At 41.9% G+C, this 23,245-nt stretch overlaps 1 protein-coding gene across 1 annotated transcript; it reads right to left on the reverse strand.

Annotated features, from left to right (window-relative positions):
• Positions 1–21,747: 21,747 nt before the first annotated feature.
• On the reverse strand, positions 21,748–22,689 carry LOC121568198 (olfactory receptor 8I2-like). Its single transcript, XM_041878761.2, has one exon. It carries the CDS (start codon positions 22,687–22,689, stop codon positions 21,748–21,750), a length of 942 nt encoding a protein of 313 aa, XP_041734695.2.
• Positions 22,690–23,245: the final 556 nt, after the last annotated feature.

Consider the following 23,245-nt stretch of genomic DNA (forward strand, 5'->3'; position numbering starts at 1 on the left):
CAGGAAACTCCCCAGACCTTAATCCCATTGAGAACTTGTGGTCGATCTTCAAGAGGCGGGTGCACAAACAAAAACCCACAGATTCTGACAAACTCCAAGCATTGATTATGCAAGAATGGGCTGCCATCAGTCAGGATGTGGCCCAGAAGTTAATTGACAGCATGCCAGGGCGGATTGCAGAGGTCTTGAAAAAGAAGGGTCAATACTGCAAATATTGACTCTTTGCATAAACTTAATGTAATTGTCAATAAAAGCCTTTGACACTTATGGAATGCTTGTAATTATACTTCAGTATACCATAGTAACATCTGACAAAAATATCTCATAACACTGAAGCAGCAAACTTTGTGAAGACCAATACTTGTGTCATTCTCAAAACGTTTGACCACGACTGTATTGTGTTGCTATACAGGGTTCATCTGGAAAAAATACCTTGGTTTCAGCATTGACTCACTGTCAAAATAAAAGTTAAAGAACATTTTAAAATCTCCCCAGAGACCAACATACCTGTTTGTCAGTGAGAGGATTAGACACAAGATCAATGTTAAAGTCAGTGCTTCAACAATGGTGGAAAATGAACTTCAATCAGTAGGCCTAAGACAACAATTCACCATGAGTGGAATTGTGTTAAGTCAAATATAAGAGCAGGATATATAAAGTAGGCCTTTAATATAAACAGCTATTTCGACTTAAAAAGGTCCATCTCACTATCAAATAATTTCAGGGTCAAAATGAAGTACCTTACTCTGATTGTTTATTTTTTACCACTTTAAAAACAAAAATAGCTTCTTAGCAAAGAGCAATTTCTCAAGCAATAATGTTTCTAGTACTATCTGGGAGTGGTCTGGGGAGGGGAAAACTGAAAATGAGCTTTTATTGGCAGAGAGGTTTGGTGCTCTTTTTCTTATTGGTCAATTAACTAACGTAATGCCTGGTGATATCACCAGGCAGGCTAAAACTCCATCCCACCAAAGCAGTCTGCAGGCCAAAACTCCATTGCACCAAAACAGGCTGTCACGATCGTCTTGAAAAGAAGCGGGCCAAGGCGCAGCGTGAGATGCGTACATATTTATTTTATTGTACACCACAGCGAACAAAACAACAAACGAATACAAACACAAATCAAAAGGAACAAGAAACCACACGAAACGAATGCCTTACAGCTACCTAAGTATGGCTCCCAATCAGAGACAACGAGCAACAGCCGTCTCTGATTGGGAGCCACCTGGCCAACATAGAAACACAAAACTAGAACCTAACACCCTGGCTCAACATACGAGAGTCCCCAGAGCCAGGGCGTGACAATACCCCCAAAAGCGCGGACTCGGCCGCGCCAACCATGCCACAACAGGGAGGGACCGGGTGGGCACTCCGCCTCGGCGGTGGATCCGGCTCGGGCATGACTCCCACTCCCTCTCTAACCCCCCAAAGCGCCCCTGATCCGGTCTGGCCCTGCTGGCCAGAGCTGGACTGAACACTGGTGGAGCGGAATGCTCTAGCTCGGAGTGGAGCAGCTGACCGGTGCCGGACCAGGCACCAGTGGAACAGGCACGGGCTGTGCCGGACTGCGACGCGCACCACAGGCTTGGTGCGGGGAGCAGGGACGGGCCGGACCGGGCTGACGGCGCACCATTGGCTTGCTGCGGGGAGCAGGGACAGGCGAACCCGGGCCGATGAAGCGCACCACTTGCTTGGTGCGGGGAGCAGGAACAGGCCGGACCGGGCTGGCACGCACACCATTGACTTGGTGCGGGAGCAGGGGCGGGCCGAACCGGGTTGACGAAGCGCACCATTGGCTGTGCGCGGGCGCAGGAACAGGCCGGACCGGGCTGGCGACGCGCACCATTGGCTTGGTGCGGGGAGCAGGGACCCGGGCCAAACCCGGGCTGATGGCGCACCACTTGCTTGGTGCGGGGAGCAGGAACAGGCCGGACCGGGCTGACGAAGCGCACCATAGGCTTGGTGCGGGGAGCAGGAACAGGCCGAACCGGGCTGGCGACGCGCACCACAGGCTTGGCGCGAGAGGCAGGAACAGGCCGAACCGTACTGGGAACACACGCCACTGGCCCTAAGCGGGGATCAGGAACGGGCCGGACCGGACTGGCAACACACCCCAGTACCTCTCGCCGTGCCTCTACATACTCCCTCCCCCTGGTGTCCAGTAACTCCCTTAACCTGGCGGCCTCCTCTGCCAACCCTCTGAACCACTCTATCCCGTACTCCTGCTGCCCCGTCGTCCACGGCGTGAGCCCCCCCCTAAAAATGTTCTGGGCTTGTCTCTCCCCCGTGGACCAGGCCTCCATGGTTCTCGTCCAATTCTCTCTCCACTTCTCGTAATTCCAACCTTTCTCCTCATCACGCTGCTTGACCCAGTCGTGGTGGTTTCTTCTGTCACGATCGTCTTGAAAAGAAGCGGGCTAAGGCGCAGCGTGAGATGCGTACATATTTATTTTATTGTACACCACAGCGAACAAAACAACAAACGAATACAAACACAAATCAAAAGGAACAAGAAACCACACGAAACGAATGCCTTACAGCTACCTAAGTATGGCTCCCAATCAGAGACAACGAGCAACAGCCGTCTCTGATTGGGAGCCACCCTGGCCAACATAGAAACACAAAACTAGAACCTAACACCCTGGCTCAACATACGAGAGTCCCCAGAGCCAGGGCGTGACACAGGCTGAAATTCCAGGCGGTCTTTTCAACCAACTCTTACACTAAAAGGGCATTATCATAATTTTCACAACTTCACATTATTATACAAAAAAACACAGGAAATCACGTGTTTTACTGCACTGGGCCTTTAATTGGTCAGGGTAACACGATGACTCCATGAACGCAAACACTGAATCTCAGTCATTAACAACAAGTAAGTGGGGCTTAGTTATTCCACATGATGTCCATGAAAAATCAATTTGATGAAGGCCATTGACAGCTGAAACTTCATGACTTTCTGAGTGAGATTCATCCCTTATATGATAGGGTTTACCAGAGGAGGGACAACTAGGAACACCGCCATGATATTTCTCAGGGCCAGCAGGCTGGTGTTTCTGCCATAGCGAGCGTATATCACATCGAAGGTGAGGGAAACGGTGAAGTTAGTCAGGGTGATCAGATAGAGTGGTATTGTAACGGCTTGCAGATGGCAACATACCTGTCATATGCCATCACTGTCAAGCTGGTGAATTCACAGAAAGCATAGGAGTAGATGACAAATATCTGTGTCAAGCAACCAATGTACATTATCACACGAGTGTCAAATAAAAAGTTGAAGTATTTTTGGGTAGAAAGCTGGAGTGCCATAGATTAATAAACAGATTACAGAGGAATACATACAGTTGAAGTCGGAAGTTTACATACACCTTAGCCAAATACATTTAAACTCAGTTTTTCACAATTCCTGACATTTAATCCTAGTAAAAGTTCCCATGTTTTAGGTCAGTTAGGATCACCACTTTATTTTAAGAATGTGAAATTTAAGAATGTGAATTATTTATTTCAGCTTTTATTTCTTTCATCACATTCCCAATGGGTCTGAAGTTTACATACACTCAATTAGTATTTGGTAGCATTGCCTTTAAATTGTTTAACTTGGGTCAAACATTTTGGGTAGCCTTCCACAAGCTTCCCACAAATAAATTGGGTGAATTTTGGCCCATTCCTCCTGACAGAGCTGGTGTAACTGAGTTAGGTTTGTAGGCCTCCTTGCTCGCACACGCTTTTTCAGTTCTGCCCACAAATTGTATATAGGATTGAGGTCAGGGCTTTGTGATGGCCACTCCAATACCTTGACTTTGTTGTCCTTAAGCCATTTTGCCACAACTTTGGAAGTATGCTTGGGGTCATTGTCCATTTCGAAGACCCATTTGCGACCAAGCTTTAACTTCCTGACTGATGTCTTGAGATGTTGCTTCAATATATCCACCAAATTTTCCTTCCTCATGATGCCATCTATTTTGTGAAGTGCACCAGTCCCTCCTGCAGCAAAGCACCCCCACAGCATGATGCTGCCACCCCCGTGCTTCACTGTTGGGATGGTGTTCTTCGGCTTGCAAGCTCCCCCTTTTTCCTCCAAACATAACAATGGTCATTATGGCCAAACAAGTTCTATTTTTGTTTCATCAGACCAGAGGACATTTGGTAGACCAGGATTGTGGGTTCGATTCCCACAGGGGGTATAAAAAATATATATAATGTATGCACTCACTAACTGTAAGTCGCTCTGGATAAGAGCGTCTGCTAAATGACGTAAATGTAAATGTAAATGTAAAATTTCTCCAAAAAGTATGATCTTTGTCCCCATGTGCAGTTGCAAACCATAGTCTGGCTTGTTTATGGCGGTTTTGGAGCAGTGGCTTCTTCCTTGCTGAGCGGCCTTTCAGGTTATGTCGATATACTGTAGGACTCGTTTTACTGTGGATATAGATACTTTTGTACCTGTTTCCTCCAGCATCTTCACAAGGTCCTTTGCTGTTGTTCTGGGATTGATTTGCACTTTTCGAATCAAAGTACGTTCATCTCCAGGAAACTGATATAAAAATTAAAATATATACAGGTTAAAAGTAATCACTAAATGTTCCACCCTTAAATAGAGTTGTGAAATGTTCTTGTTTTAAGTATGATTAGTACTTTCTTAGTAGTGACTAATTATTACACTCCGAAACTGTGTGAAATGTGTTAGAATCATAAGACTACTACCTAGTAATGTGTGAGCGTAGGGCAAGTTGAGATTACATTGTGTTTCTATTTAGCAATGTGAGTAGGAGTTAGGCCAGACAACAAAGAAGGAGAACTGTTAGGCTTGGAAGAGAGTATGAAACATGTGTAGGATATTGTGAGGACGGCGATAACTAAAAGAATGCAGCCTGCCCGAGCAAGGAGTAGACTATGATAAGAACATGTGTGTATGTGTGTGTGACCTGATGGTCAGGAGAGCAGAGGAAAATCACATGAGCTAAACCCAGGTGTGAGCTTACAAGATGTGTACAGTGGAAAAATACAGCCCGCCTAAAGCGGGGTGGGATTTTTGTATGACTTGTGTGTATAAAAGATGGACTCTGAAATTGTGATAACAGAATTCTCTGAATAAAGACCTGGCTATTGCACTGAGGCTCTGTCCATTTCTTGAACCAAAGTCTTACAAACTTTGGGAAACGCACAGAGACACTGAAATAGTTAGTTCATAAATTATATTAACAGCTTGGTCCTTCGAGACGGATTCCAATACCTGCCTCTGTCATTCCAGGTAACTCTGAAAACCGTTGACGAGCGAATGATACATTCGTAAATAGAAAGACCTGCCCTTTGGCATTAAGGGTTAAAACAGGCCAGAAGACACCAGAATAATGACAGAGACGGTGACGGAATCCAACCTACATTGAATCTCAGCTGCAAGGATAAGGTCAGTAGTGTTTATACATTAGTGAAATGTTGGTGGGTCCGTAACGATTCACGGTAATATAGGCCATTACCAAAATAAACTACCCTGTACTGAAATAAAAGGAACAATTGAAAGTATACCTAAGGGGATGAACCTGTAGTAGATTATAGAACAGTAATGTTCAACAAATAATCCGGGTTAAACAAATACAAAAAGTAAAAGAGAGGATATAATTGAGTACATTTGGATGGTTAAGATCACTAGGAAAGGGAGAACCCATTCCTGTTGTATGAGACTGTCAGGAATTGTCAAGATTACATTGTGGGGATAAATTCCTCCGTAGAGTATGAGATAATTCTGGGGGACTAGTCAAGACTACCTATACAGGAAGGGGTGATTCCAGGTGTTGTGTGAAACTGTTCATAGGAGGCAAATCTTCACAAGAGGTCCCAGAATTAACTGGGGATGAAAAATATATGGAAATGCGAGACAAATGGTATGTGTATTATGGACCTAATTGGAGAAGGAAATATGGATTTATTGGGTGACTTGATGTAGTTAAACTGGAATCCATCATTAAACAAATGCATGTAAATTGTGGTACTGATCTAAAGAAACAGAAAAGAGAGGGCTTAGATACAGCCAGGGTGTGGCTAGCAGAAGCTAGAAAGCGGGAAGGCGGCAGCAAGAAAAGAGAAGTGGGTGAATAGAGTAGTGAAGAAGAGTTTAAGACCTTGCCAGCCCCTTTAAAAGCTAAGCAAGAAAAGTTATATCCAAACTTGGCAGACCAGGCATGGAGAGAAAATCCAGATGATGAGTACGTAGTGAGGAGAAGGAGAGTGCAGGGGAACAACGTCGCCCCCTCACCGGCCCCACCTCCATATGTAGAAGGAGGGGCTGGAGGAGGAAGGGAAGACAAAGGTGAGGAAGAGCCAGAGGTAGAGGAGAACAGGAAAAGGGCAGAGAAAGTCAGACAGGAGTCGAAAAGAGAGAAAGTAGAGAAAAGGAGAAAGCCAGAAAGGTACATAGCTGAGGCCAAGAGAAAGGAAAGAGAGGAGGCAGAAGAGGAAGAGTCAGTATGAGTCAGGAGATGAGCGAGTAGGAGGGGGCCGGTACCCAATGATAGCCTTACCCAATACATTGGCAGTGGCTAAGGGAGCCCCGGCAACCTTAGATGTATACAGGGCATGGACCCAGAGAGATGTGGTCTGAGCCGTAGAAGGGGTGGTACACCCGAAAATAGGAGTAGAATTTCAGGAGAGATATGGAAAGGCTCACTGCAAGTTTTAAGTTAAACACGGGGGAACTGGAAAGAGCAGTGAGACAGATAGTGGTAGGAAAGGATTCGGCAGCTGTGAAGGGAGACTGGACCCCAGGAAGGGTGGACAGAGTTATATTACAGTGGGACGTAGATGGAGAGTATCGAGATAAACTTAATCAACTACGTAACAATCTTAGAGATTACTACCATAGACATGCTGATTTTTCTAAAATACATGAGTGCAAACAGGTAGCAGATGGGCAGTATCATCAACATTTAAAAATAGCCTTTTTTAAGCGGAATGAGGCCTGAAATTTCTCAAACAATAAAAAAGACCCTGATTGGCTGGGGCACAGCAACACTCATTAAGAGAGACCTAAAGGGAGTAGAGTCATGCCAACTCTCGGGGAGATAGGAGGCCAGAACAAAGGGGCAGTGTCCTGGAAATCACAGTTTGTTCTTTGTGGGTTCTACTGGGAGTATTGTTGATGAAGGGGATGTGTTAAATGAGAGACTAGAGATTTCATAAAATAATAATTGGAAGAATAATTATATATTGACTTGCTCACCCAAACGTACAGTGGGGAAAAAAAGTATTTAGTCAGCCACCAATTGTGCAAGTTCTCCCACTTAAAAAGATGAGAGAGGCCTGTAATTTTCATCATAGGTACACGTCAACTATGACAGACAAAATGAGAAAAACAAATCCAGAAAATCACATTGTAGGATTTTTTATGAATTTATTTGCAAATTATGGTGGAAAATAAGTATTTGGTCACCTACAAACAAGCAAGATTTCTGGCTCTCACAGACCTGTAACTTCTTCTTTAAGAGGCTCCTCTGTCCTCCACTCGTTACCTGTATTAATGGCACCTGTTTGAACTTGTTATCAGTATAAAAGACACCTGTCCACAACCTCAAACAGTCACACTCCAAACTCCACTATGGCCAAGACCAAAGAGCTGTCAAAGGACACCAGAAACAAAATTGTAGACCTGCACCAGGCTGGGAAGACTGAATCTGCAATAGGTAAGCAGCTTGGTTTGAAGAAATCAACTGTGGGAGCAATTATTAGGAAATGGAAGACATACAAGACCACTGATAATCTCCCCTCGATCTGGGGCTCCACGCAAGATCTCACCCCGTGGGGTCAAAATGATCACAAGAGCGGTGAGCAAAAAATCCCCAGAACCACACGGGGGGACCTAGTGAATGACCTGCAGAGAGCTGGGACCAAAGTAACAAAGCCTACCATCAGTAACACACTACGCCGCCAGGGACTCAAATCCTGCAGTGCAAGATGTGTCCCCCTGCTTAAGCCAGTACATGTCCAGGCCCGTCTGAAGTTTGCTAGAGTGCATTTGGATGATCCAGAAGAGGATTGGGAGAATGTCATATGGTCAGATGAAACCAAAATAGAACTTTTTTGGTAAAAACTCAACTTCGTTGTGTTTGGAGGACAAAGAATGCTGAGTTGCATCCAAAGAACACCATACCTACTGTGAAGCATGGGGGTGGAAACATCATGCTTTGGGGCTGTTTTTCTGCAAAGGGACCAGGACGACTGATCCGTGTAAAGGAAAGAATTAATGGGGCCATGTATCGTGAGATTTTGAGTGAAAACCTCCTTCCATCAGCAAGGGCATTGAAGATGAAACGTGGCTGGGTCTTTCAGCATGACAATGATCCCAAACACACCGCCTCGGGCAACGAAGGAGTGGCTTCGTAAGAAGCATTTCAAGGTCCTGGAGTGGCCTAGCCAGTCTCAGATCTCAACCCCATAGAAAATCTTTGGAGGGAGTTGAAAGTCCGTGTTCCCCAGCGACAGCCCCAAAACATCACTGCTCTAGAGGAGATCTGCATGGAGGAATGGGCCAAAATACCAGCAACAGTGTGTGAAAACCTTGTGAAGACTTACAGAAAACGTTTGACCTGTGTCATTGCCAACAAAGGGTATATAACAAAGTATTGAGATACTTTTGTTATTGACCAAATACTTATTTTCCACCATAATTTGCAAATAAATTCATAAAAAATCCTACAATGTGATTTTCTGGATTTTTTTTCTCATTTTGTCTGTCATAGTTGACGTGTACCTATGATGAAAATTACAGGCCTCTCTCATATTTTTAAGTGGGAGAACTTGCACAATTGGTGGCTGACTAAATACTTTTTTCCCCCACTGTATGTCATGGGTGAGAAAAGAGATTGTCCTAGCAACACATAGCGGTTAGTATAACAGAGTAGTTTAAGTTGCAGCTCTGCGAACAGATGTTTTGTTTGTTTTGACTAAAAGTAAAAAATAATTGGTTATCTGTTAAGGTAATGTTAGATGGAAAGTCAGCAATAGAGGATAGAGATTGTACAGGGTTTCCTGTGTGAAAAAAAGTAATAGAAATTGGGTTATGAGAAATGTTTAAACAAGAATGGTATTAAGTTCATGCTTTCTAGTTATGTGTTTGCAAGTTGTATTCGTTTTTGGTGGTGTGTGGATAGAATTTACTAATGCCAGGATTTAGTAAATGAAGCAGAGGGTAATGTGAAGTGAATGTCTGAATAGTTTGTTTATACAACGGTGAGTTATGCAGACAGTTCAAGTTGAACAATGGGAGATCGTTTTTACTATTAGGCTGATGGCATAGTAAAAAATTTTCGTAGGTTCTGGATTTACTAAACAATAGGTTTATATTTTAATAAATTAATGCAACAGGTTTAAATCAGTAGATTACCGGAAGATGGTTATGGGCTTGTTATTTATAGTTTTAGTGAATTTAATGAAACATGGAGTTATCCGATGTGTTCTGAGGGGGGAGTTTTTTTGTTTTTCCCAGGATTGAGGAAATCCCCTACAGTATATGTTAAAGGGACAGTAGGAGACAACGTATCAAACATTAAAAAAAATAGATGCCTGGAATAAAATATCACAGCTTACTTACACGAAGTAAGGGATTATATTGGCAAATGAGTGAAATATGACATTAAGAAGGGTGACAGGAACAACATACGGGGAAACAGATATTTCCTATGTTCTTGATTACATTTTGCATTTTGGCCATTTGGCAGACGCTCTTATCCGGAGCGACTTACAGTTGGTGAGTGCATGCATTTTCATACTGTAAAGAAAGGGGCAATCCTACGAGATAATGTCTGGCATAAGGATACATTATATTAAATGTATTAAAGTCACTGTTTTGATATGCGGAAATATTGACACATGGGTAAAGCAATGTGTCAACAGGGGGGTGGTAGAGCAGGTTAGGAAACACTTTGTGGCCTATGGTATAACAATTACAAAAAAAAATATTTTGGGGTTCCAGATGTGTCATCTCTGCACAGAATAATCACCAAGATAGACAGAGAGCACCCCAGGGGGAATATCCCCCTGGCAAAATATCCAGTCCAGCAATTGGAAATTGATTTTATAGAGTTATCACGGAGTGAAAGGAAGAAATTGGGTACAATGTCTGCCAATCGTACTAATGACTATCCAAATAACGCCAGATAAGAACAGATTGTCCCCCTTTGAGAAAGTTTTTGGAAGACCTTACAGAATGTCACAGTTGGCAGGACCAGAACAGGCAGACATAGAACTAGAGAATACACTAGCAGAACACATGAAACAATTGTTCGTTAACCATACCTGTATGTCTAAGAATTTGTGTCCTACAGGAGAATTGAAGGAGAAGGTGACTCATAGTATACAACCTGGAGACTGGGTGTGTATCCAATCGTTGAGGAAAAAGGATTGAAAGCAGTCATGCTGGGAGGGACCATACCAAGTCATATTGGTAACTGCCTTCGCTATAAGAATAGCTGAGAGAGCCACTTGGGTCCACGTTACCCACTGCAAAAAGGTAGGCCCACATACCAACACTGTTGAACACACACAGAGTTAAAGAGAAGAACTGACCCACTAGGGTTGGGGTAAACTCTGTTAACAGAAGAAACCCTACCCGACCTTTCATCACTGTGGGTGTTCCTAGAGGTGTGGGTATGGGGGAAGTACCAGGCAGGTGGCTCAGGGACAGGATTGGGATGGCGGTTTTGGGGATTTTGGGGCTCTGAGCTGCATCATCGTGTTAACCATATTATGGATTAATCCAGGTCAACCTGAACAGGGAAATGATGAACAAAACAATACCAAGGTACTGATTCGATCTCGTAGAAATAACTGAAACCAAGATAGACTATTGGGGGGAATGATTATTTTATAGTTAAAGTCAGTTTAGGACAAGATGGGGGATTCAAGATACCATTCAACTTCTCCCATGAAGAGATAGGAGGTGTTGGGGGCTTTGGTAAGAAGGGGGCGTGTCAAGAAAGTTAGGTCCTAGAAGGTATGGTAAATACATTTGCACTGGGAAACGCTCATGTCCTTGGCCGAAGGTGTTTAAACATACCTGGGGAACATACTATGAGAATGGGATGGACGCAGTACACCGATGGGGAATAAAACAAACCCATGATAAATGTAAAATGGAACTGGTGATAACGGTAAAGTCAATTATGCAAGATGACATAGCAAGGAACTATTGGGCCTGTGTTGATGAGCACGGGCAGATACATGTGTGAGGTTCATTCTTCAGGAGAGAAATGAATCTTCCACCTCCAAGACAGAACAGCAGGTAGATCCAATGTTATCACCAGAGGTAACAAAAAATAGTCTAATACCTTGGAAGGCCCTCAGAAGGAATCCTAAAATAGCACTAAACCACCAATGGTAGAAGATTTCCTCTTGCAGGAAATGAACCAAGGAGAAGTAGAAGGAATTTCCAAATGAGAACTTCGGGTAAGGTGGATGAACTACACAGCTAGGGCGTTGGGTCAAACTAATTGTTATGCCTGTTCAACAGGTAGGCCAACCCTTTTAACTGCACCTATGCCTCAGACCATGTTCTCTTGTGTGATAGATTTGGGATCAAACCAAACCTCCACCTAATTGTTCTGATATTAAAATGACCACTCTTAAAAAAGGATAATACTAAGGCACCCCAATTCACCATGACCCCTGGAGATTATCAATGTTATAGACACCAAAGTAATGCGAATCGCAGATCAAATTGGAGAAGGGTTTACAACAACGTTTTTCTGGTGGGTTACAATTAATACAAATGTTGACTGGATTAAATACATCTATTACAATCAACAAAGGTTTGTTAATTAGACAAGGGATGCAGTAAAGGGAATCTCAGACCAACTATCCGCCACCTCACTCATGACCTGGCAGAATAGGTTGGCTCTCGATATGCTTTTAGCAGAGAAGGGCGGGAGTTTGCAAGATGGTGGGAGGTCATTGATGTACGTTTATCCCCAACAATACAGCCCCAGATGGTACAGTAACTAGAGCACTGGCCGGTCTCACGGCATTAAGTGAAGAATGGGCTGAGAACTTGGGGGGTGAATACATCAATGACTGGATGGTTTGATGAAATGTTTGGTAAATGGAAACTATTGTTGCAACTATTCTGGGTGCAGCTATAGCTTGTATGGGTATGCTTGTTCTTTGTGGATGTTGTCTTATTCCCTGTGTCTGAGGGTTGGTGAGCAAGGCATTGGAGAATGCAGTATCAGAGCAGATGGTGAGATAGGGCCCAATCCCAGACTCCGACCTAAGGAATTAAGAATATGACCCACCAGGCTTGGTGGAGGATGACGACGATTCAGATAGTTTGAGACTGGATTCAACTTTTATTAGTTCTAATGTGTGAAGGTTGCAGTGAAAATCTAATGAAGAACTGTGACTGGATGTTTTCCTAGAACTATAAATCTCTAGTTTAAAAGTAATTGTAATGATTTCTGTGTATTAAAGTGTGGATCATTTAGTCAAAGGGTGGATTGATGTATAAATTAAAATATATACAGGTTAAAAGACTAAATGTTCCACCCTTAAATAGAGTTGTGAAATGTTATTGTTTTAAGTATGATTAGTACTTTCTTAGTAGTGACTAATTATTACACTCCGAAACTGTGTGAAATGTGTTAGAATCATAAGACTACCACCTAGTAATGTGTGCGCGTAGGGCAAGATGAGATTACATTGTGTTACTATTTAGCAATGTGAGTAGGAGTTAGGCCAGACAACAAAGAAGAAGGAGAACTGTTAGGCTTGGAAAAGAGTATGAAACATGTTGCAGGATCAAATCAAATCAAATCAAATTTGATTGGTCACATGCGCCGAATACAACAGGTGCAGACATTACAGTGAAATGCTTACTTACAGCCCTTAACCAACAGTGCATTTATTTTTAACAAAAAAAGTAAAAATAAAACAACAACAAAAAAAGTGTTGAGGAAAAAAAGAGCAGAAGTAAAATAAAATAACAGTAGGGAGGCTATATATACAGGGGGGTACCGGTGCAGAGTCAATGTGCGGGGGCACCGGCTAGTTGAGGTAGTTGAAGTAATATGTACATGTGGGTAGAGTTAAAGTGACTATGCATAAATAATTAACAGAGTAGCAGCAGCGTAAAAAGGATGGGGTGGGGGGGCAGTGCAAATAGTCCGGGTAGCCATGATTAGATGTTCAGGAGTCTTATGGCTTGGGGGTAGAAGCTGTTGAGAAGTCTTTTGGACCTAGACTTGGCACTCCGGTACCGCTTGCCGTGCGGTAGCAGAGAGAACAGTCTATGACTAGGGTGGCTTGAGTCTTTGACAATTTTGAGGGCCTTCCTCTGACACCGCCTAGTATAGAGGTCCTGGATGGCAGGAAGCTTGGCCCCAGTGATGTACTGGGCCATACGCACTACCCTCTGTAGTGCCTTGCGGTCGGAGGCCAAGCAGTTGCCATACCAGGCGGTGATGCAACCAGTCAGGATGCTCTCGATGGTGCAGCTGTAGAATTTTTTGAGGATCTGAGGACCCATGCCAAATCTTTTCAGTCTCCTGAGAGGGAATAGGCTTTGTCGTGCCCTCTTCACGACTGTCTTGGTGTGTTTGGACCATGATAGTTTGTTGGTGATGTGGACACCAAGGAACTTGAAGCTCTCAACCTGTTCCACTACAGCCCCGTTGATGAGAATGGGGGAGTGCTCAGTCTTCTTTTTTTTCCTGTAGTCCACAATCATCTCCTTTGTCTTGGTCACGTTGAGGGAGAGGTTGTTGTCCTGGCACCACACGGCCAGGTCTCTGACCTCCTCCCTATAGGCTGTCTCATCGTTGTCGGTGATCAGGCCTACCACTGTTGTCGTCGGCAAACTTAATGATGGTGTTGGAGTCGTGCCTGGCCATGCAGTCATGGGTGAACAGAGAGTACAGGAGGGGACTGAGCACGCACCCCTGAGGGAACCCCGTGTTGAGGATCAGTGTGGCAGATGTGTTGTTACCTACCCTTACCACCAGGGGGCGGCCCGTCAGGAAGTCCAGGATCCAGTTGCAGAGGGAGGTGTTTAGTCCCAGGATCCTTAGCTTAGTGATGAGCTTAGAGGGCACTATGGTGTTGAATGCTGAGCTGTAGTCAATGAATAGCATTCTCACGTAGGTGTTCCTCTTGTCCAGGTGGGAAAGGGCAGTGTGGAGTGCAATAGAGATTGCATCATCTGTGGATCTGTTGGGGCGGTATGCAAATTGGAGTGGGTCTAGGGTTTCTGGGATAATGCTGTTGATGTGAGCCATGACCAGCCTTTCAAAGCACTTCATGGCTACAGACATCAGTGCTACGGGTCGGTAGTCATTCAGGCAGGTTATCTTAGTGTCCTTGGGCACGGGACTATGGTGGTCTGTTTGAAACATGTTGGTATTACAGACTCAGTCAGGGACATGTTGAAAATGTCAGTGAAGACACTTGCCAGTTGGTCAGCACATGCTCGGAGTACACGTCCTGGTAATCTGTCTGGCCCTGCGGCCTTGTGAATGTTGACCTGCTTAAAAGTCTTACTCACATCGGCTACGGAGAGCGTGATCACATAGTCATCCGGAACAGCTGGTGCTCTCATGCATGCTTCAGTGTTGCTTGCCTCGAAGCAAGCATAGAAGTGGTTTATCTCGTCTGGTAGGCTTGTGTCACTGGGCAGCTTGCGGCTTTGCTTCCCTTGTAGTCTGTAATAGTTTTCAAGCCCTGCCACATCCGACAAACGTCAGAGCCAGTGTAGTACGATTCAATCTTAGTCCTGTATTGACTCTTTGCCTGTTTGATGGTTCGTCGGAGGGCATAGCGGGACTTCTTATAAGCGTCCGGGTTAGAGTCCCATTCCTTGAAAGCGGCAGCTCTACCCTTTAGCTCAGTGCGGATGTTTCCTGTAATCCATGGCTTCTGGTTGGGGTATGTACGTACGGTCACTGTGGAGACGACATTATCGATGCACTTATTGATGAAGCCAGTGACTGATGTGGTGTACTCCTCAATGCTGTCTGAAGAATCCCGGAACATGTTCCAGTCTTGTGAGGACGGCGATAACTAAAAGAATGCAGCCTGCCCGAGCAAGGAGTAGACTATGATAAGAACATGTGTGTGTGTGTGTGTGTGTGTGTGTGTGTGTGTGTGTGTGTGTGTGTGTGTGTGTGTGTGTGTGTGACCTGATGGTCAGGAGAGCAGAGGAAAATCACATGAGCTAAACCCAGGTGTGAGCTTACAAGATGTGTACAGTGGAAAAATACAGCCCGCCTAAAGCGGGGTGGGATTTTTGTATGACGTGTGTGTATAAAAGATGGACTCTGAAATTGTGATAACAGAATTCTCTGAATAAAGACCTGAACCAAAGTCTTACAAACTTTGGGAAACGCACAGAGACACTGAAATAGTTAGTTAATAAATTATATTAACAGAGACAGAACGCGTCTCCTTCCTGAGCGGTATGATGGCTGCGTGGTCCCATGCTGTTTATATTTGCGTACTATTGTTTGTACAGATGAACGTGGTACCTTCAGGCGTTTGGAAACTGCTCCCAAGGATGAACCAGACTTGTGGAGGTCTACAATTTTTTTTCTCAGGTCTTGGCTGATTTCTGTTGATTTTCCCATGATGTCAAGCAAAGCACTGAGTTTGAAGATAGGCCTTGAAATACATCCACAGGTACACCTCCAATTGACTCAAAGTATGTAAATTAGCCTATCAGAAGCTTCTAAATCATGACATTATTTTCTGGAATTTTCCAAGCTGTTTAAAGGCACAGTCAACTTAATGTATGTAAACTTCTGACCAACTGGAATTGTGATACAGTGAATTATAAGTTAAATAATCTGTCTGTAAACAATTGTTGGAAAAAGTACTTGTGTCATGCACAAAATAGATGTCCTAACCGACTTGCCAAAACTATAGTTTGTTAACAAGAAATGTGTGGAGTGGTTGAAAAACAAGTTTTAATGACTCCAACCTAAGTGTATGTAAACTTCCGACTTCAACTGTACATAGGGTGGTCAACATTTTCTCCAAAGAAATGGAAACAATCATTGTCAGATTCACAAAAATGATGAAGAGGTATATGTTGGGGGGTATTTCTGTATTAATAGTAGCTATTTTAATTTCCCTGGCTGCAGAGTTTGGTCAGCTATAACAGGATTCAAACTTTTGGTTCCTATCTATCAGTGTTAATTTCATCAATAACTATGAAGACAAATATTTGTCAATGGACTATTTTCCCTGACAGAAACTAATGACGATAACGAGACGTGATGCCATGAAAAAACGATTACTCTAACAAATTAGTTTTCATTTTACAGTGGGGAAAAAAAGTATTTAGTCAGCCACCAATTGTGCAAGTTCTCCACTTAAAAAAGATCAGAGAGGCCTGTAATTTTCATCATAGGTACACGTCAAGTATGACAGACAAATTGAGTCTGGCACTGCAGGATTTGAGTCCCTGGCGGCGTAGTGTGTTACTGATGGTAGGCTTTGTTACTTTGGTCCCAGCTCTCTGCAGGTCATTCACTAGGTCCCCCCTGTGTGGTTCTGGGATTTTTGCTCACCGTTCTTGTGATCATTTTGACCCCACGGGGTGAGATCTTGCGTGGAGCCCCAGATCGAGGGGAGATTATCAGTGGTCTTGTATGTCTTCCATTTCCTAATAATTGCTCCCACAGTTGATTTCTTCAAACCAAGCTGCTTACCTATTGCAGATTCAGTCTTCCCAGCCTGGTGCAGGTCTACAATTGTGTTTCTGGTGTCCTTTGACAGCTCTTTGGTCTTGGCCATAGTGGAGTTTGGAGTGTGACTGTTTGAGGTTGTGGACAGGTGCCTTTTATACTGATAACAAGTTCAAACAGGTGCCATTAATACAGGTAACGAGTGGAGGACAGAGGAGCCTCTTAAAGAAGAAGTTACAGGTCTGTGAGAGCCAGAAATCTTGCTTGTTTGTAGGTGACCAAATACTTATTTTCCACCATAATTTGCAAATAAATTCATTACAAATCCTACGATGTGATTTTCTGGAATTTTTTTTCTCAATTTGTCTGTCATAGTTGACGTGTACCTATGATGAAAATTACAGGCCTCTCTCATCTTTTTAAGTGGGAGAACTTGCACAATTGGTGGCTGACTAAATACTTTTTTCCCCCACTGTAATTAGGAAGAGGTCATCATTTCATGGAGTCTGTGAAGGAAGAAACCACATGGAAAAAGTGGCAAGCAAGTTAGGTCCTACATCAGTTGGGGTCTCTGTAAGCTTCAGTATAAGATCCTAAACATAACATGACAGTGCATCCTTGTAGTTGTGTGGGATTATATAGTTTATATATGTTTGCCTTGGGGTAAATTGAGCCATGGGGTAAGTTGAACCATTTGGCAGATTTAAAATTGAAGAATTTTCTTCCCAGGCGTAATGCAAGAACATTCTAGCTCAGATATGAGGTAATAACAGGGCGTGGCCAATGTCAAAAGTGTTTAAAAAAGTACAAAGTATTTGTTAGGTGCTAAGCCTGTATTAAAAGATGCCTAAAATGATTAAAAGACCAAAAAGCATTTGTTATTATTTCCCAAACACAATTGAAAAAAAACATATAGATACGTTTTTAAGAAGGTAGTGGTAATATGCCATACAGGACAGAAATGTGTAAGTGAGCCAACGTACCCTGTCCATGTGGCTAAACTTACCCCATACCGGGTAAGTTGTGCCAAGAGACCACATTTTTAGGACAAGCTAGGTTTTCAAAACTGTAATATTTACATGAATTCTGATTATTTCCAGGGATACACAACATTCTGAAATATATGTACTGTAGATAATATATTTTTTCTTAGAGTGATACTGAATGTAAAAAATGGCACAACTTACCCCACTCTCCCTCACATACATACAGTAGGTCTATATGCCAAACACTGGCCAAGAGGGGCTGTGACTAAATCAGTTAAGTACCATAGATCCTAGACCACTCTAGGTTTACACCAAGAGCATAGAGAGCTCTGAATAGCAGTTCTACCATAGGCAACACACGTTCTTTGAGAATGGGCTTGAGTGGAAATTCATGAAAGGAAAATCAGAGGCAGGTAAAGCTTCACAAGTATATACTCAGAGGACTGTTATTAGCATGTTTTAACCACTCCTGTGTAAATGGTAGATTATCAGACACTCAAGAAGAAGGTCTGATTTCATTATTACTGAAACAGAATACAAGTGGAAAATATAAAGATCCAGTCCATTAAAAAAATTGAGGGCCCCTTGGACTTCAGTGTTGTGATGCAAACATTCTAGCAAAATGTATAGTACATAGAATTAAAAAGGTATTGTTGGACATTATTCATTCTAATCAGACAGGTTTTTACATGGACGATATATTGGAGATAATATAAGGTAAGTACTGCAAACAATAGAACACTTTGAAAAATCTGGGAAACCAGGTCTGCTATTCATAGCAGACTTTGAAAAGGCATTTGATAAAGTACGAATGGGGTTTATATATAAATGCCTGGAGCATTTCAATTTTGGAGAATCTCTTATAATTGGGTTAAAATCATGTATAGTAACCCTAGGTGTAAAATGGTAAATAATGACTATTTCTCCAAAATATTTTAAACTGTCAAGAGGAGTGAAACAAGGTTGTCCAATATTGGCATATCTATTTATTATGGCCATCGAGATGTTAGCTATTAAAATCAGATCCAACAATAATATCAAGGGATTAGCAATCCAGGGCTTAAAAACAAAGGTGTCATTGTACGCTGATGTATAAATCCCTCCACAGCCTCATAGAGGATGTAGATACATTTTCTAACCTTTCTGGATTACAACCAAATTATGATAAATGTACTATATTACGTATTGGATCACAAAAAAAAAAAAATATACATTACCATGTAGTTTACCAATAAAATGGTCTGATGGTGATGTGGATATACTCGGAATACATATCCCAAATGAAATAAATGATCTCACTCCAATACATTTTAATAGAAAGTTAGCAAAAATAGATAAGATCTTGCTACCATGGAAAGGTAAATACCTGTCATTTTGTGGAAAAATCACCCTGATTAACTCTTTAGTATTATCCCAGTTTACCTATTTGCTTATGGTCTTGCCTACGAATAGCGATCCGTTTTTAAAATTATATGAGAAAAAAATATTCCATTTTATTTGGAACAGCAAGCCAGACAAAATTAAGCAGGCCTATTTATATAATGAATAGGAATTCGGAGGACAGAAATGATTAAATATTAAAGCATTAGACCTATCACTAAAAGCTTCAGTCATACAAAAGTTATACTTAAATCCGAACTGGTTCTCTAGTAAATTTGTAAGATTGTCTCACCCAATGATCAAGAATGGCCTTTTTCCCTTTATTCAGATTACAACCTCTCACTTTCAGTTATTTGAAAAGGAAATCATCTCCCAAATATCTCTATTTCTAAAACTAGCCATAGAAAGTTGGTTGCAATTTCAATTTAATCCTCCAGAAATGACAGAACAAATAATGCAACAAATATTGTGGTTAAACTCAAATATACTAATTGATAAAAAAAAACATTATTTTGACAACATAAAAAAAAGGTATAATCTTCGTAAATTATATCATAGGTAGGACTGGTGGAGTTGTCGCACATGCAGCTAACAAAAACATATGGAAATGTCTGCTCTACCCAAAATTACAACTAAATAATTGCAGCATTACCGCAAAAAAGAGGGAAAAAGTAAGGAACTTGTCTGTCAGCCCTGCATTAAAGAACATTATTGGTTAAAGTAAATTGTGATAAATAAAAAAGTATACCAGTTTCATTTAAGGACCAAACAATTGACAGCCATCCCATATAGATAGCAAAATAGTTGGGAAGAGATTTTTGACATACCGATTCCATGGCATAGTGTTTATGAACTGATACGCAAAACGAAGCCGGATTCAAAACTTAGAATTTTTCAATTTAAATTATTATATAACATTCTTGCTACCAATAGAATGTTATTTATATGGGGGATAATATCTTCCCAGCTCTGCATATTTTGCTGCGAAGAGACAGAATCATTAGATCATTTGTTTTGGTACTGTCCATTTGTAGCTTGTTTTTGGATTGCAATATTTACCTGGAGCTAACCCTGCAGATAGCACTACTGGGTGATCTGAAAAGTCATAGCCAATTGATCAATAATACAATAATAATTTTAGCAAAAATGTTTATTTTCGTTTCCCAATCTGTAGAGACAATGAGAATGGAAAGGTTCAGAACTTTTGTAAAACATCACAGTACAGTTGAAAAATATATGGCAAATAGAAGTCCAATATGGATGGTGTTAAGAGATAGATGGGTGGTATCGAATGGAGTTGAAGGATGGGACTAATAACAACTAACATCAACTAATAACAGCAAGATAACTCATGTAAAGCATACTGTGTCCATAATAAGTATATAGGTTATAGGTTGAGAGCTTTTGTGAAAGAGCACAGTTAGAAAGATATGGCATATAGAAGCAAACCGGATGGACATTATGAAGATGTTCGGAGAGGTTGAAGGTAGAGGAAGATCAGGAGTAACTACAAACAAAATAGAATTATTGTGAAATTGACTGTGTCCATAAAATGTATATAGTATGTATAAGCTGGAAGTAGAGGCCTAAGCATTGTTGTTCACTAGTTTACTCCAATTAGGGAAGGGGTGGTGGGGTTGGAAAGTAATAAAGGGAAATATAATTTTTTAAAGGATATGTATATGTGTATGTATATGTGTATATATGTGTATATGTATGATATATATATATATATATATATATATATATATATATATATATATATATATACATATATATATATATATATATGCGAGAAAAAAAACATATGGGGGATTGGAAGTGATGCAGACAATTACATTGATGGAAGTTACAATCTATCTGCAATATTAAAGCTGATCTACCCCCTTAAAAAAAAGGTTCACAAGTTCATGTATTTATTTGAACACAATGGAGGGAGGATAACACAAAACAATGAACACAATCAAACAAAAACAGGTTTCAGTGCAGGTGGAGGGAAAGAATCTCAGCATCAACCTTTAATTTAAATCATTATTTCATCCAAGTAATACTTCTCTTAGCAAAAACTAGGCTTCGCTCTGCCACAGCGTCAAACTAAAATGTCTGCTTCAACAACGTATCTTCCATCTCACCTGCACCTTCCCCTGGGCGGTCGCATCTCAAACAAAAGTTATAAAGTCGATTGTCCGCTCTAACAATGGAAATACTGTACATGTCCTCAAAGATGGAAGGCAGGCAGGAGGATGCAAGATCAGGTGGGACCATTCTAGGCAATGAGAGGGCAGATACGCGTGTGAACAATGGGCCATATAGATACAGCATATAGAACTCATCTTTGTATCTATGCCATTATAGTGTCTGTGACAGAATGGGCAGCACCATTGAGGCCATCTCTATTTTGCCTGATGGCTCCCAACTCATAGGAATCTCCACCCAGTCAAATACCTTAAATGGTGGAAGCCCTCAATGGCAATGTCAAAATGGGTTATATCCATGATGAGTCTTCTATCAATCTCTATGAAAACAGGCACATCTCCGATAAAGTTAGTTTTTTTGTTTAGTTTCTGAAATGCCACATGCGTCCAGTTACAGTATATCAGTGCATTCGTAACAACCTAACGATTACAAAAATTATATTCGATCAAATAAGCCTCACGTAGCAAATTAGCAATTACATTTTTTGTTGACCAAACACTGCAGTACATCAACACAATAAATTAGGTCAGGGCAGCAACTTTACGGTTAAACATCTGTCCAACTCTATTCCGAATCTGAGTGAGTTTCATCCCATATATCATAGGGTTCACTAGAGGAGGCACAACTAGGAACTCCACCGCCATGATATTCCTCAGGGCCAGCAGGCTGGTGTTGCTACCGTAGCGAGCGAACATCACATCGAAGGTGAGGGATATGGTGAAGTTAGTTAGGGTAATCAGGTGAGGCAGACAGGTCTGCATGAACTTCTTCCTCTCCACCCGGGAACGCAAAGAGGCTTTGATGATGTTCACGTAAGAAATCAGGATGAGTATCGTTTGAGAGATGTGAGAAAAAGTGAGAATGAAGCCGTAGAGGTTGTTCAGAGTGGTGTCAACGCATGAGAGCTTCACGACGGCCCAGTTTGAGCAGTAGAGTTTATCGATGTCGAGGCCACAGAGGGGTAACCTTGCTGTTATTCCTATCCCAATGCTACTTTCTAGCCATGAGAAAATCCAAGTAAGAAGTAGCAGTGTCCACACTTTTCGAGTAGTCATGATAGAGTGGTATTGTAGCGGCTTGCAGATGGCAACATACCTGTCATATGCCATCACTGTCAAGCTGGTGAATTCACAGAAAACATAGGAGTAGATTACTAATATCTGGGTCATGCACCCTATGTATGTTATCACATGAGATTCAAATAAAAGGTCATAAAGTATCTTTGGGTAGAAAGCTGAAGCGCCATAGATACCATTAATACACAGATTACAGAGGTATAAATACATAGGGTCATGCAACATTTTCTCCAGAAAAATGGTAACGATCAGTGTCAAATTCACAAAAATAGTGAAGAGGTATAGGATGAGAGTAAATACAAAGTAGATGTGTTTGTTTGTCTGTGTCACGTTCAGTCCATGCAGCACAAACACTATTTCCTGGGAGGAGTTGAACTCTATTGTCATTGACAGCAGGCACACACGACAGGACCTGAGAACATTCAGTTTATCCAAGTTTTGTTGGTTGGTCTATATAAAAACAATTATATCTAACAGTAACTGCCAACCATACAGCAGTCTGTCAGCCTCTCAACAATGATATCTCTCCTTCAAACAGTGCCGTTGGCATTAAGAGGTTGAACATTATTTTGATTGCAGAACCCAAAACCACCCAGCTTCAGTACCCACCTAGAGTACAGTAAAATCTTGAAAGTAAGTTTCCCTTGAAAGATAATAAATGATTATCATTCGTATGGTTGATGAATTATAAAAACAACAAATCAAGTTCTCCTTGAGTTCTTCTTGAAGATGATCATTGGTACGGTCTGTGTATTTGTATGGTCTCTGTCTCTGTACTGAAGGCAAGAGCAGACCATCTCCACCTGCGCAGACCAGATCATACCTAGGTATGACACTTCGCCACTCTCCGCACCACTCCTTTATGGGGCAGTATCTGAGTATCTCAACTGCCATAGCAACGTGTGAGAGATATGGAGTGATAGACAGATGAACCCCTCAGACA

The sequence above is a fragment of the Coregonus clupeaformis genome, unplaced genomic scaffold (assembly GCF_020615455.1).
Source record: "Coregonus clupeaformis isolate EN_2021a unplaced genomic scaffold, ASM2061545v1 scaf0298, whole genome shotgun sequence".
In the NCBI taxonomy this organism is placed as follows: Eukaryota; Metazoa; Chordata; class Actinopteri; order Salmoniformes; family Salmonidae; genus Coregonus; species Coregonus clupeaformis.

Coding starts and splice junctions, on each gene's coding strand:
- LOC121568198 (XM_041878761.2), bottom strand. CDS start 22,689: ATGACAATAGAGTTCAACTCCTCCCAGGAAATAGTGTTTGTGCTGCAT.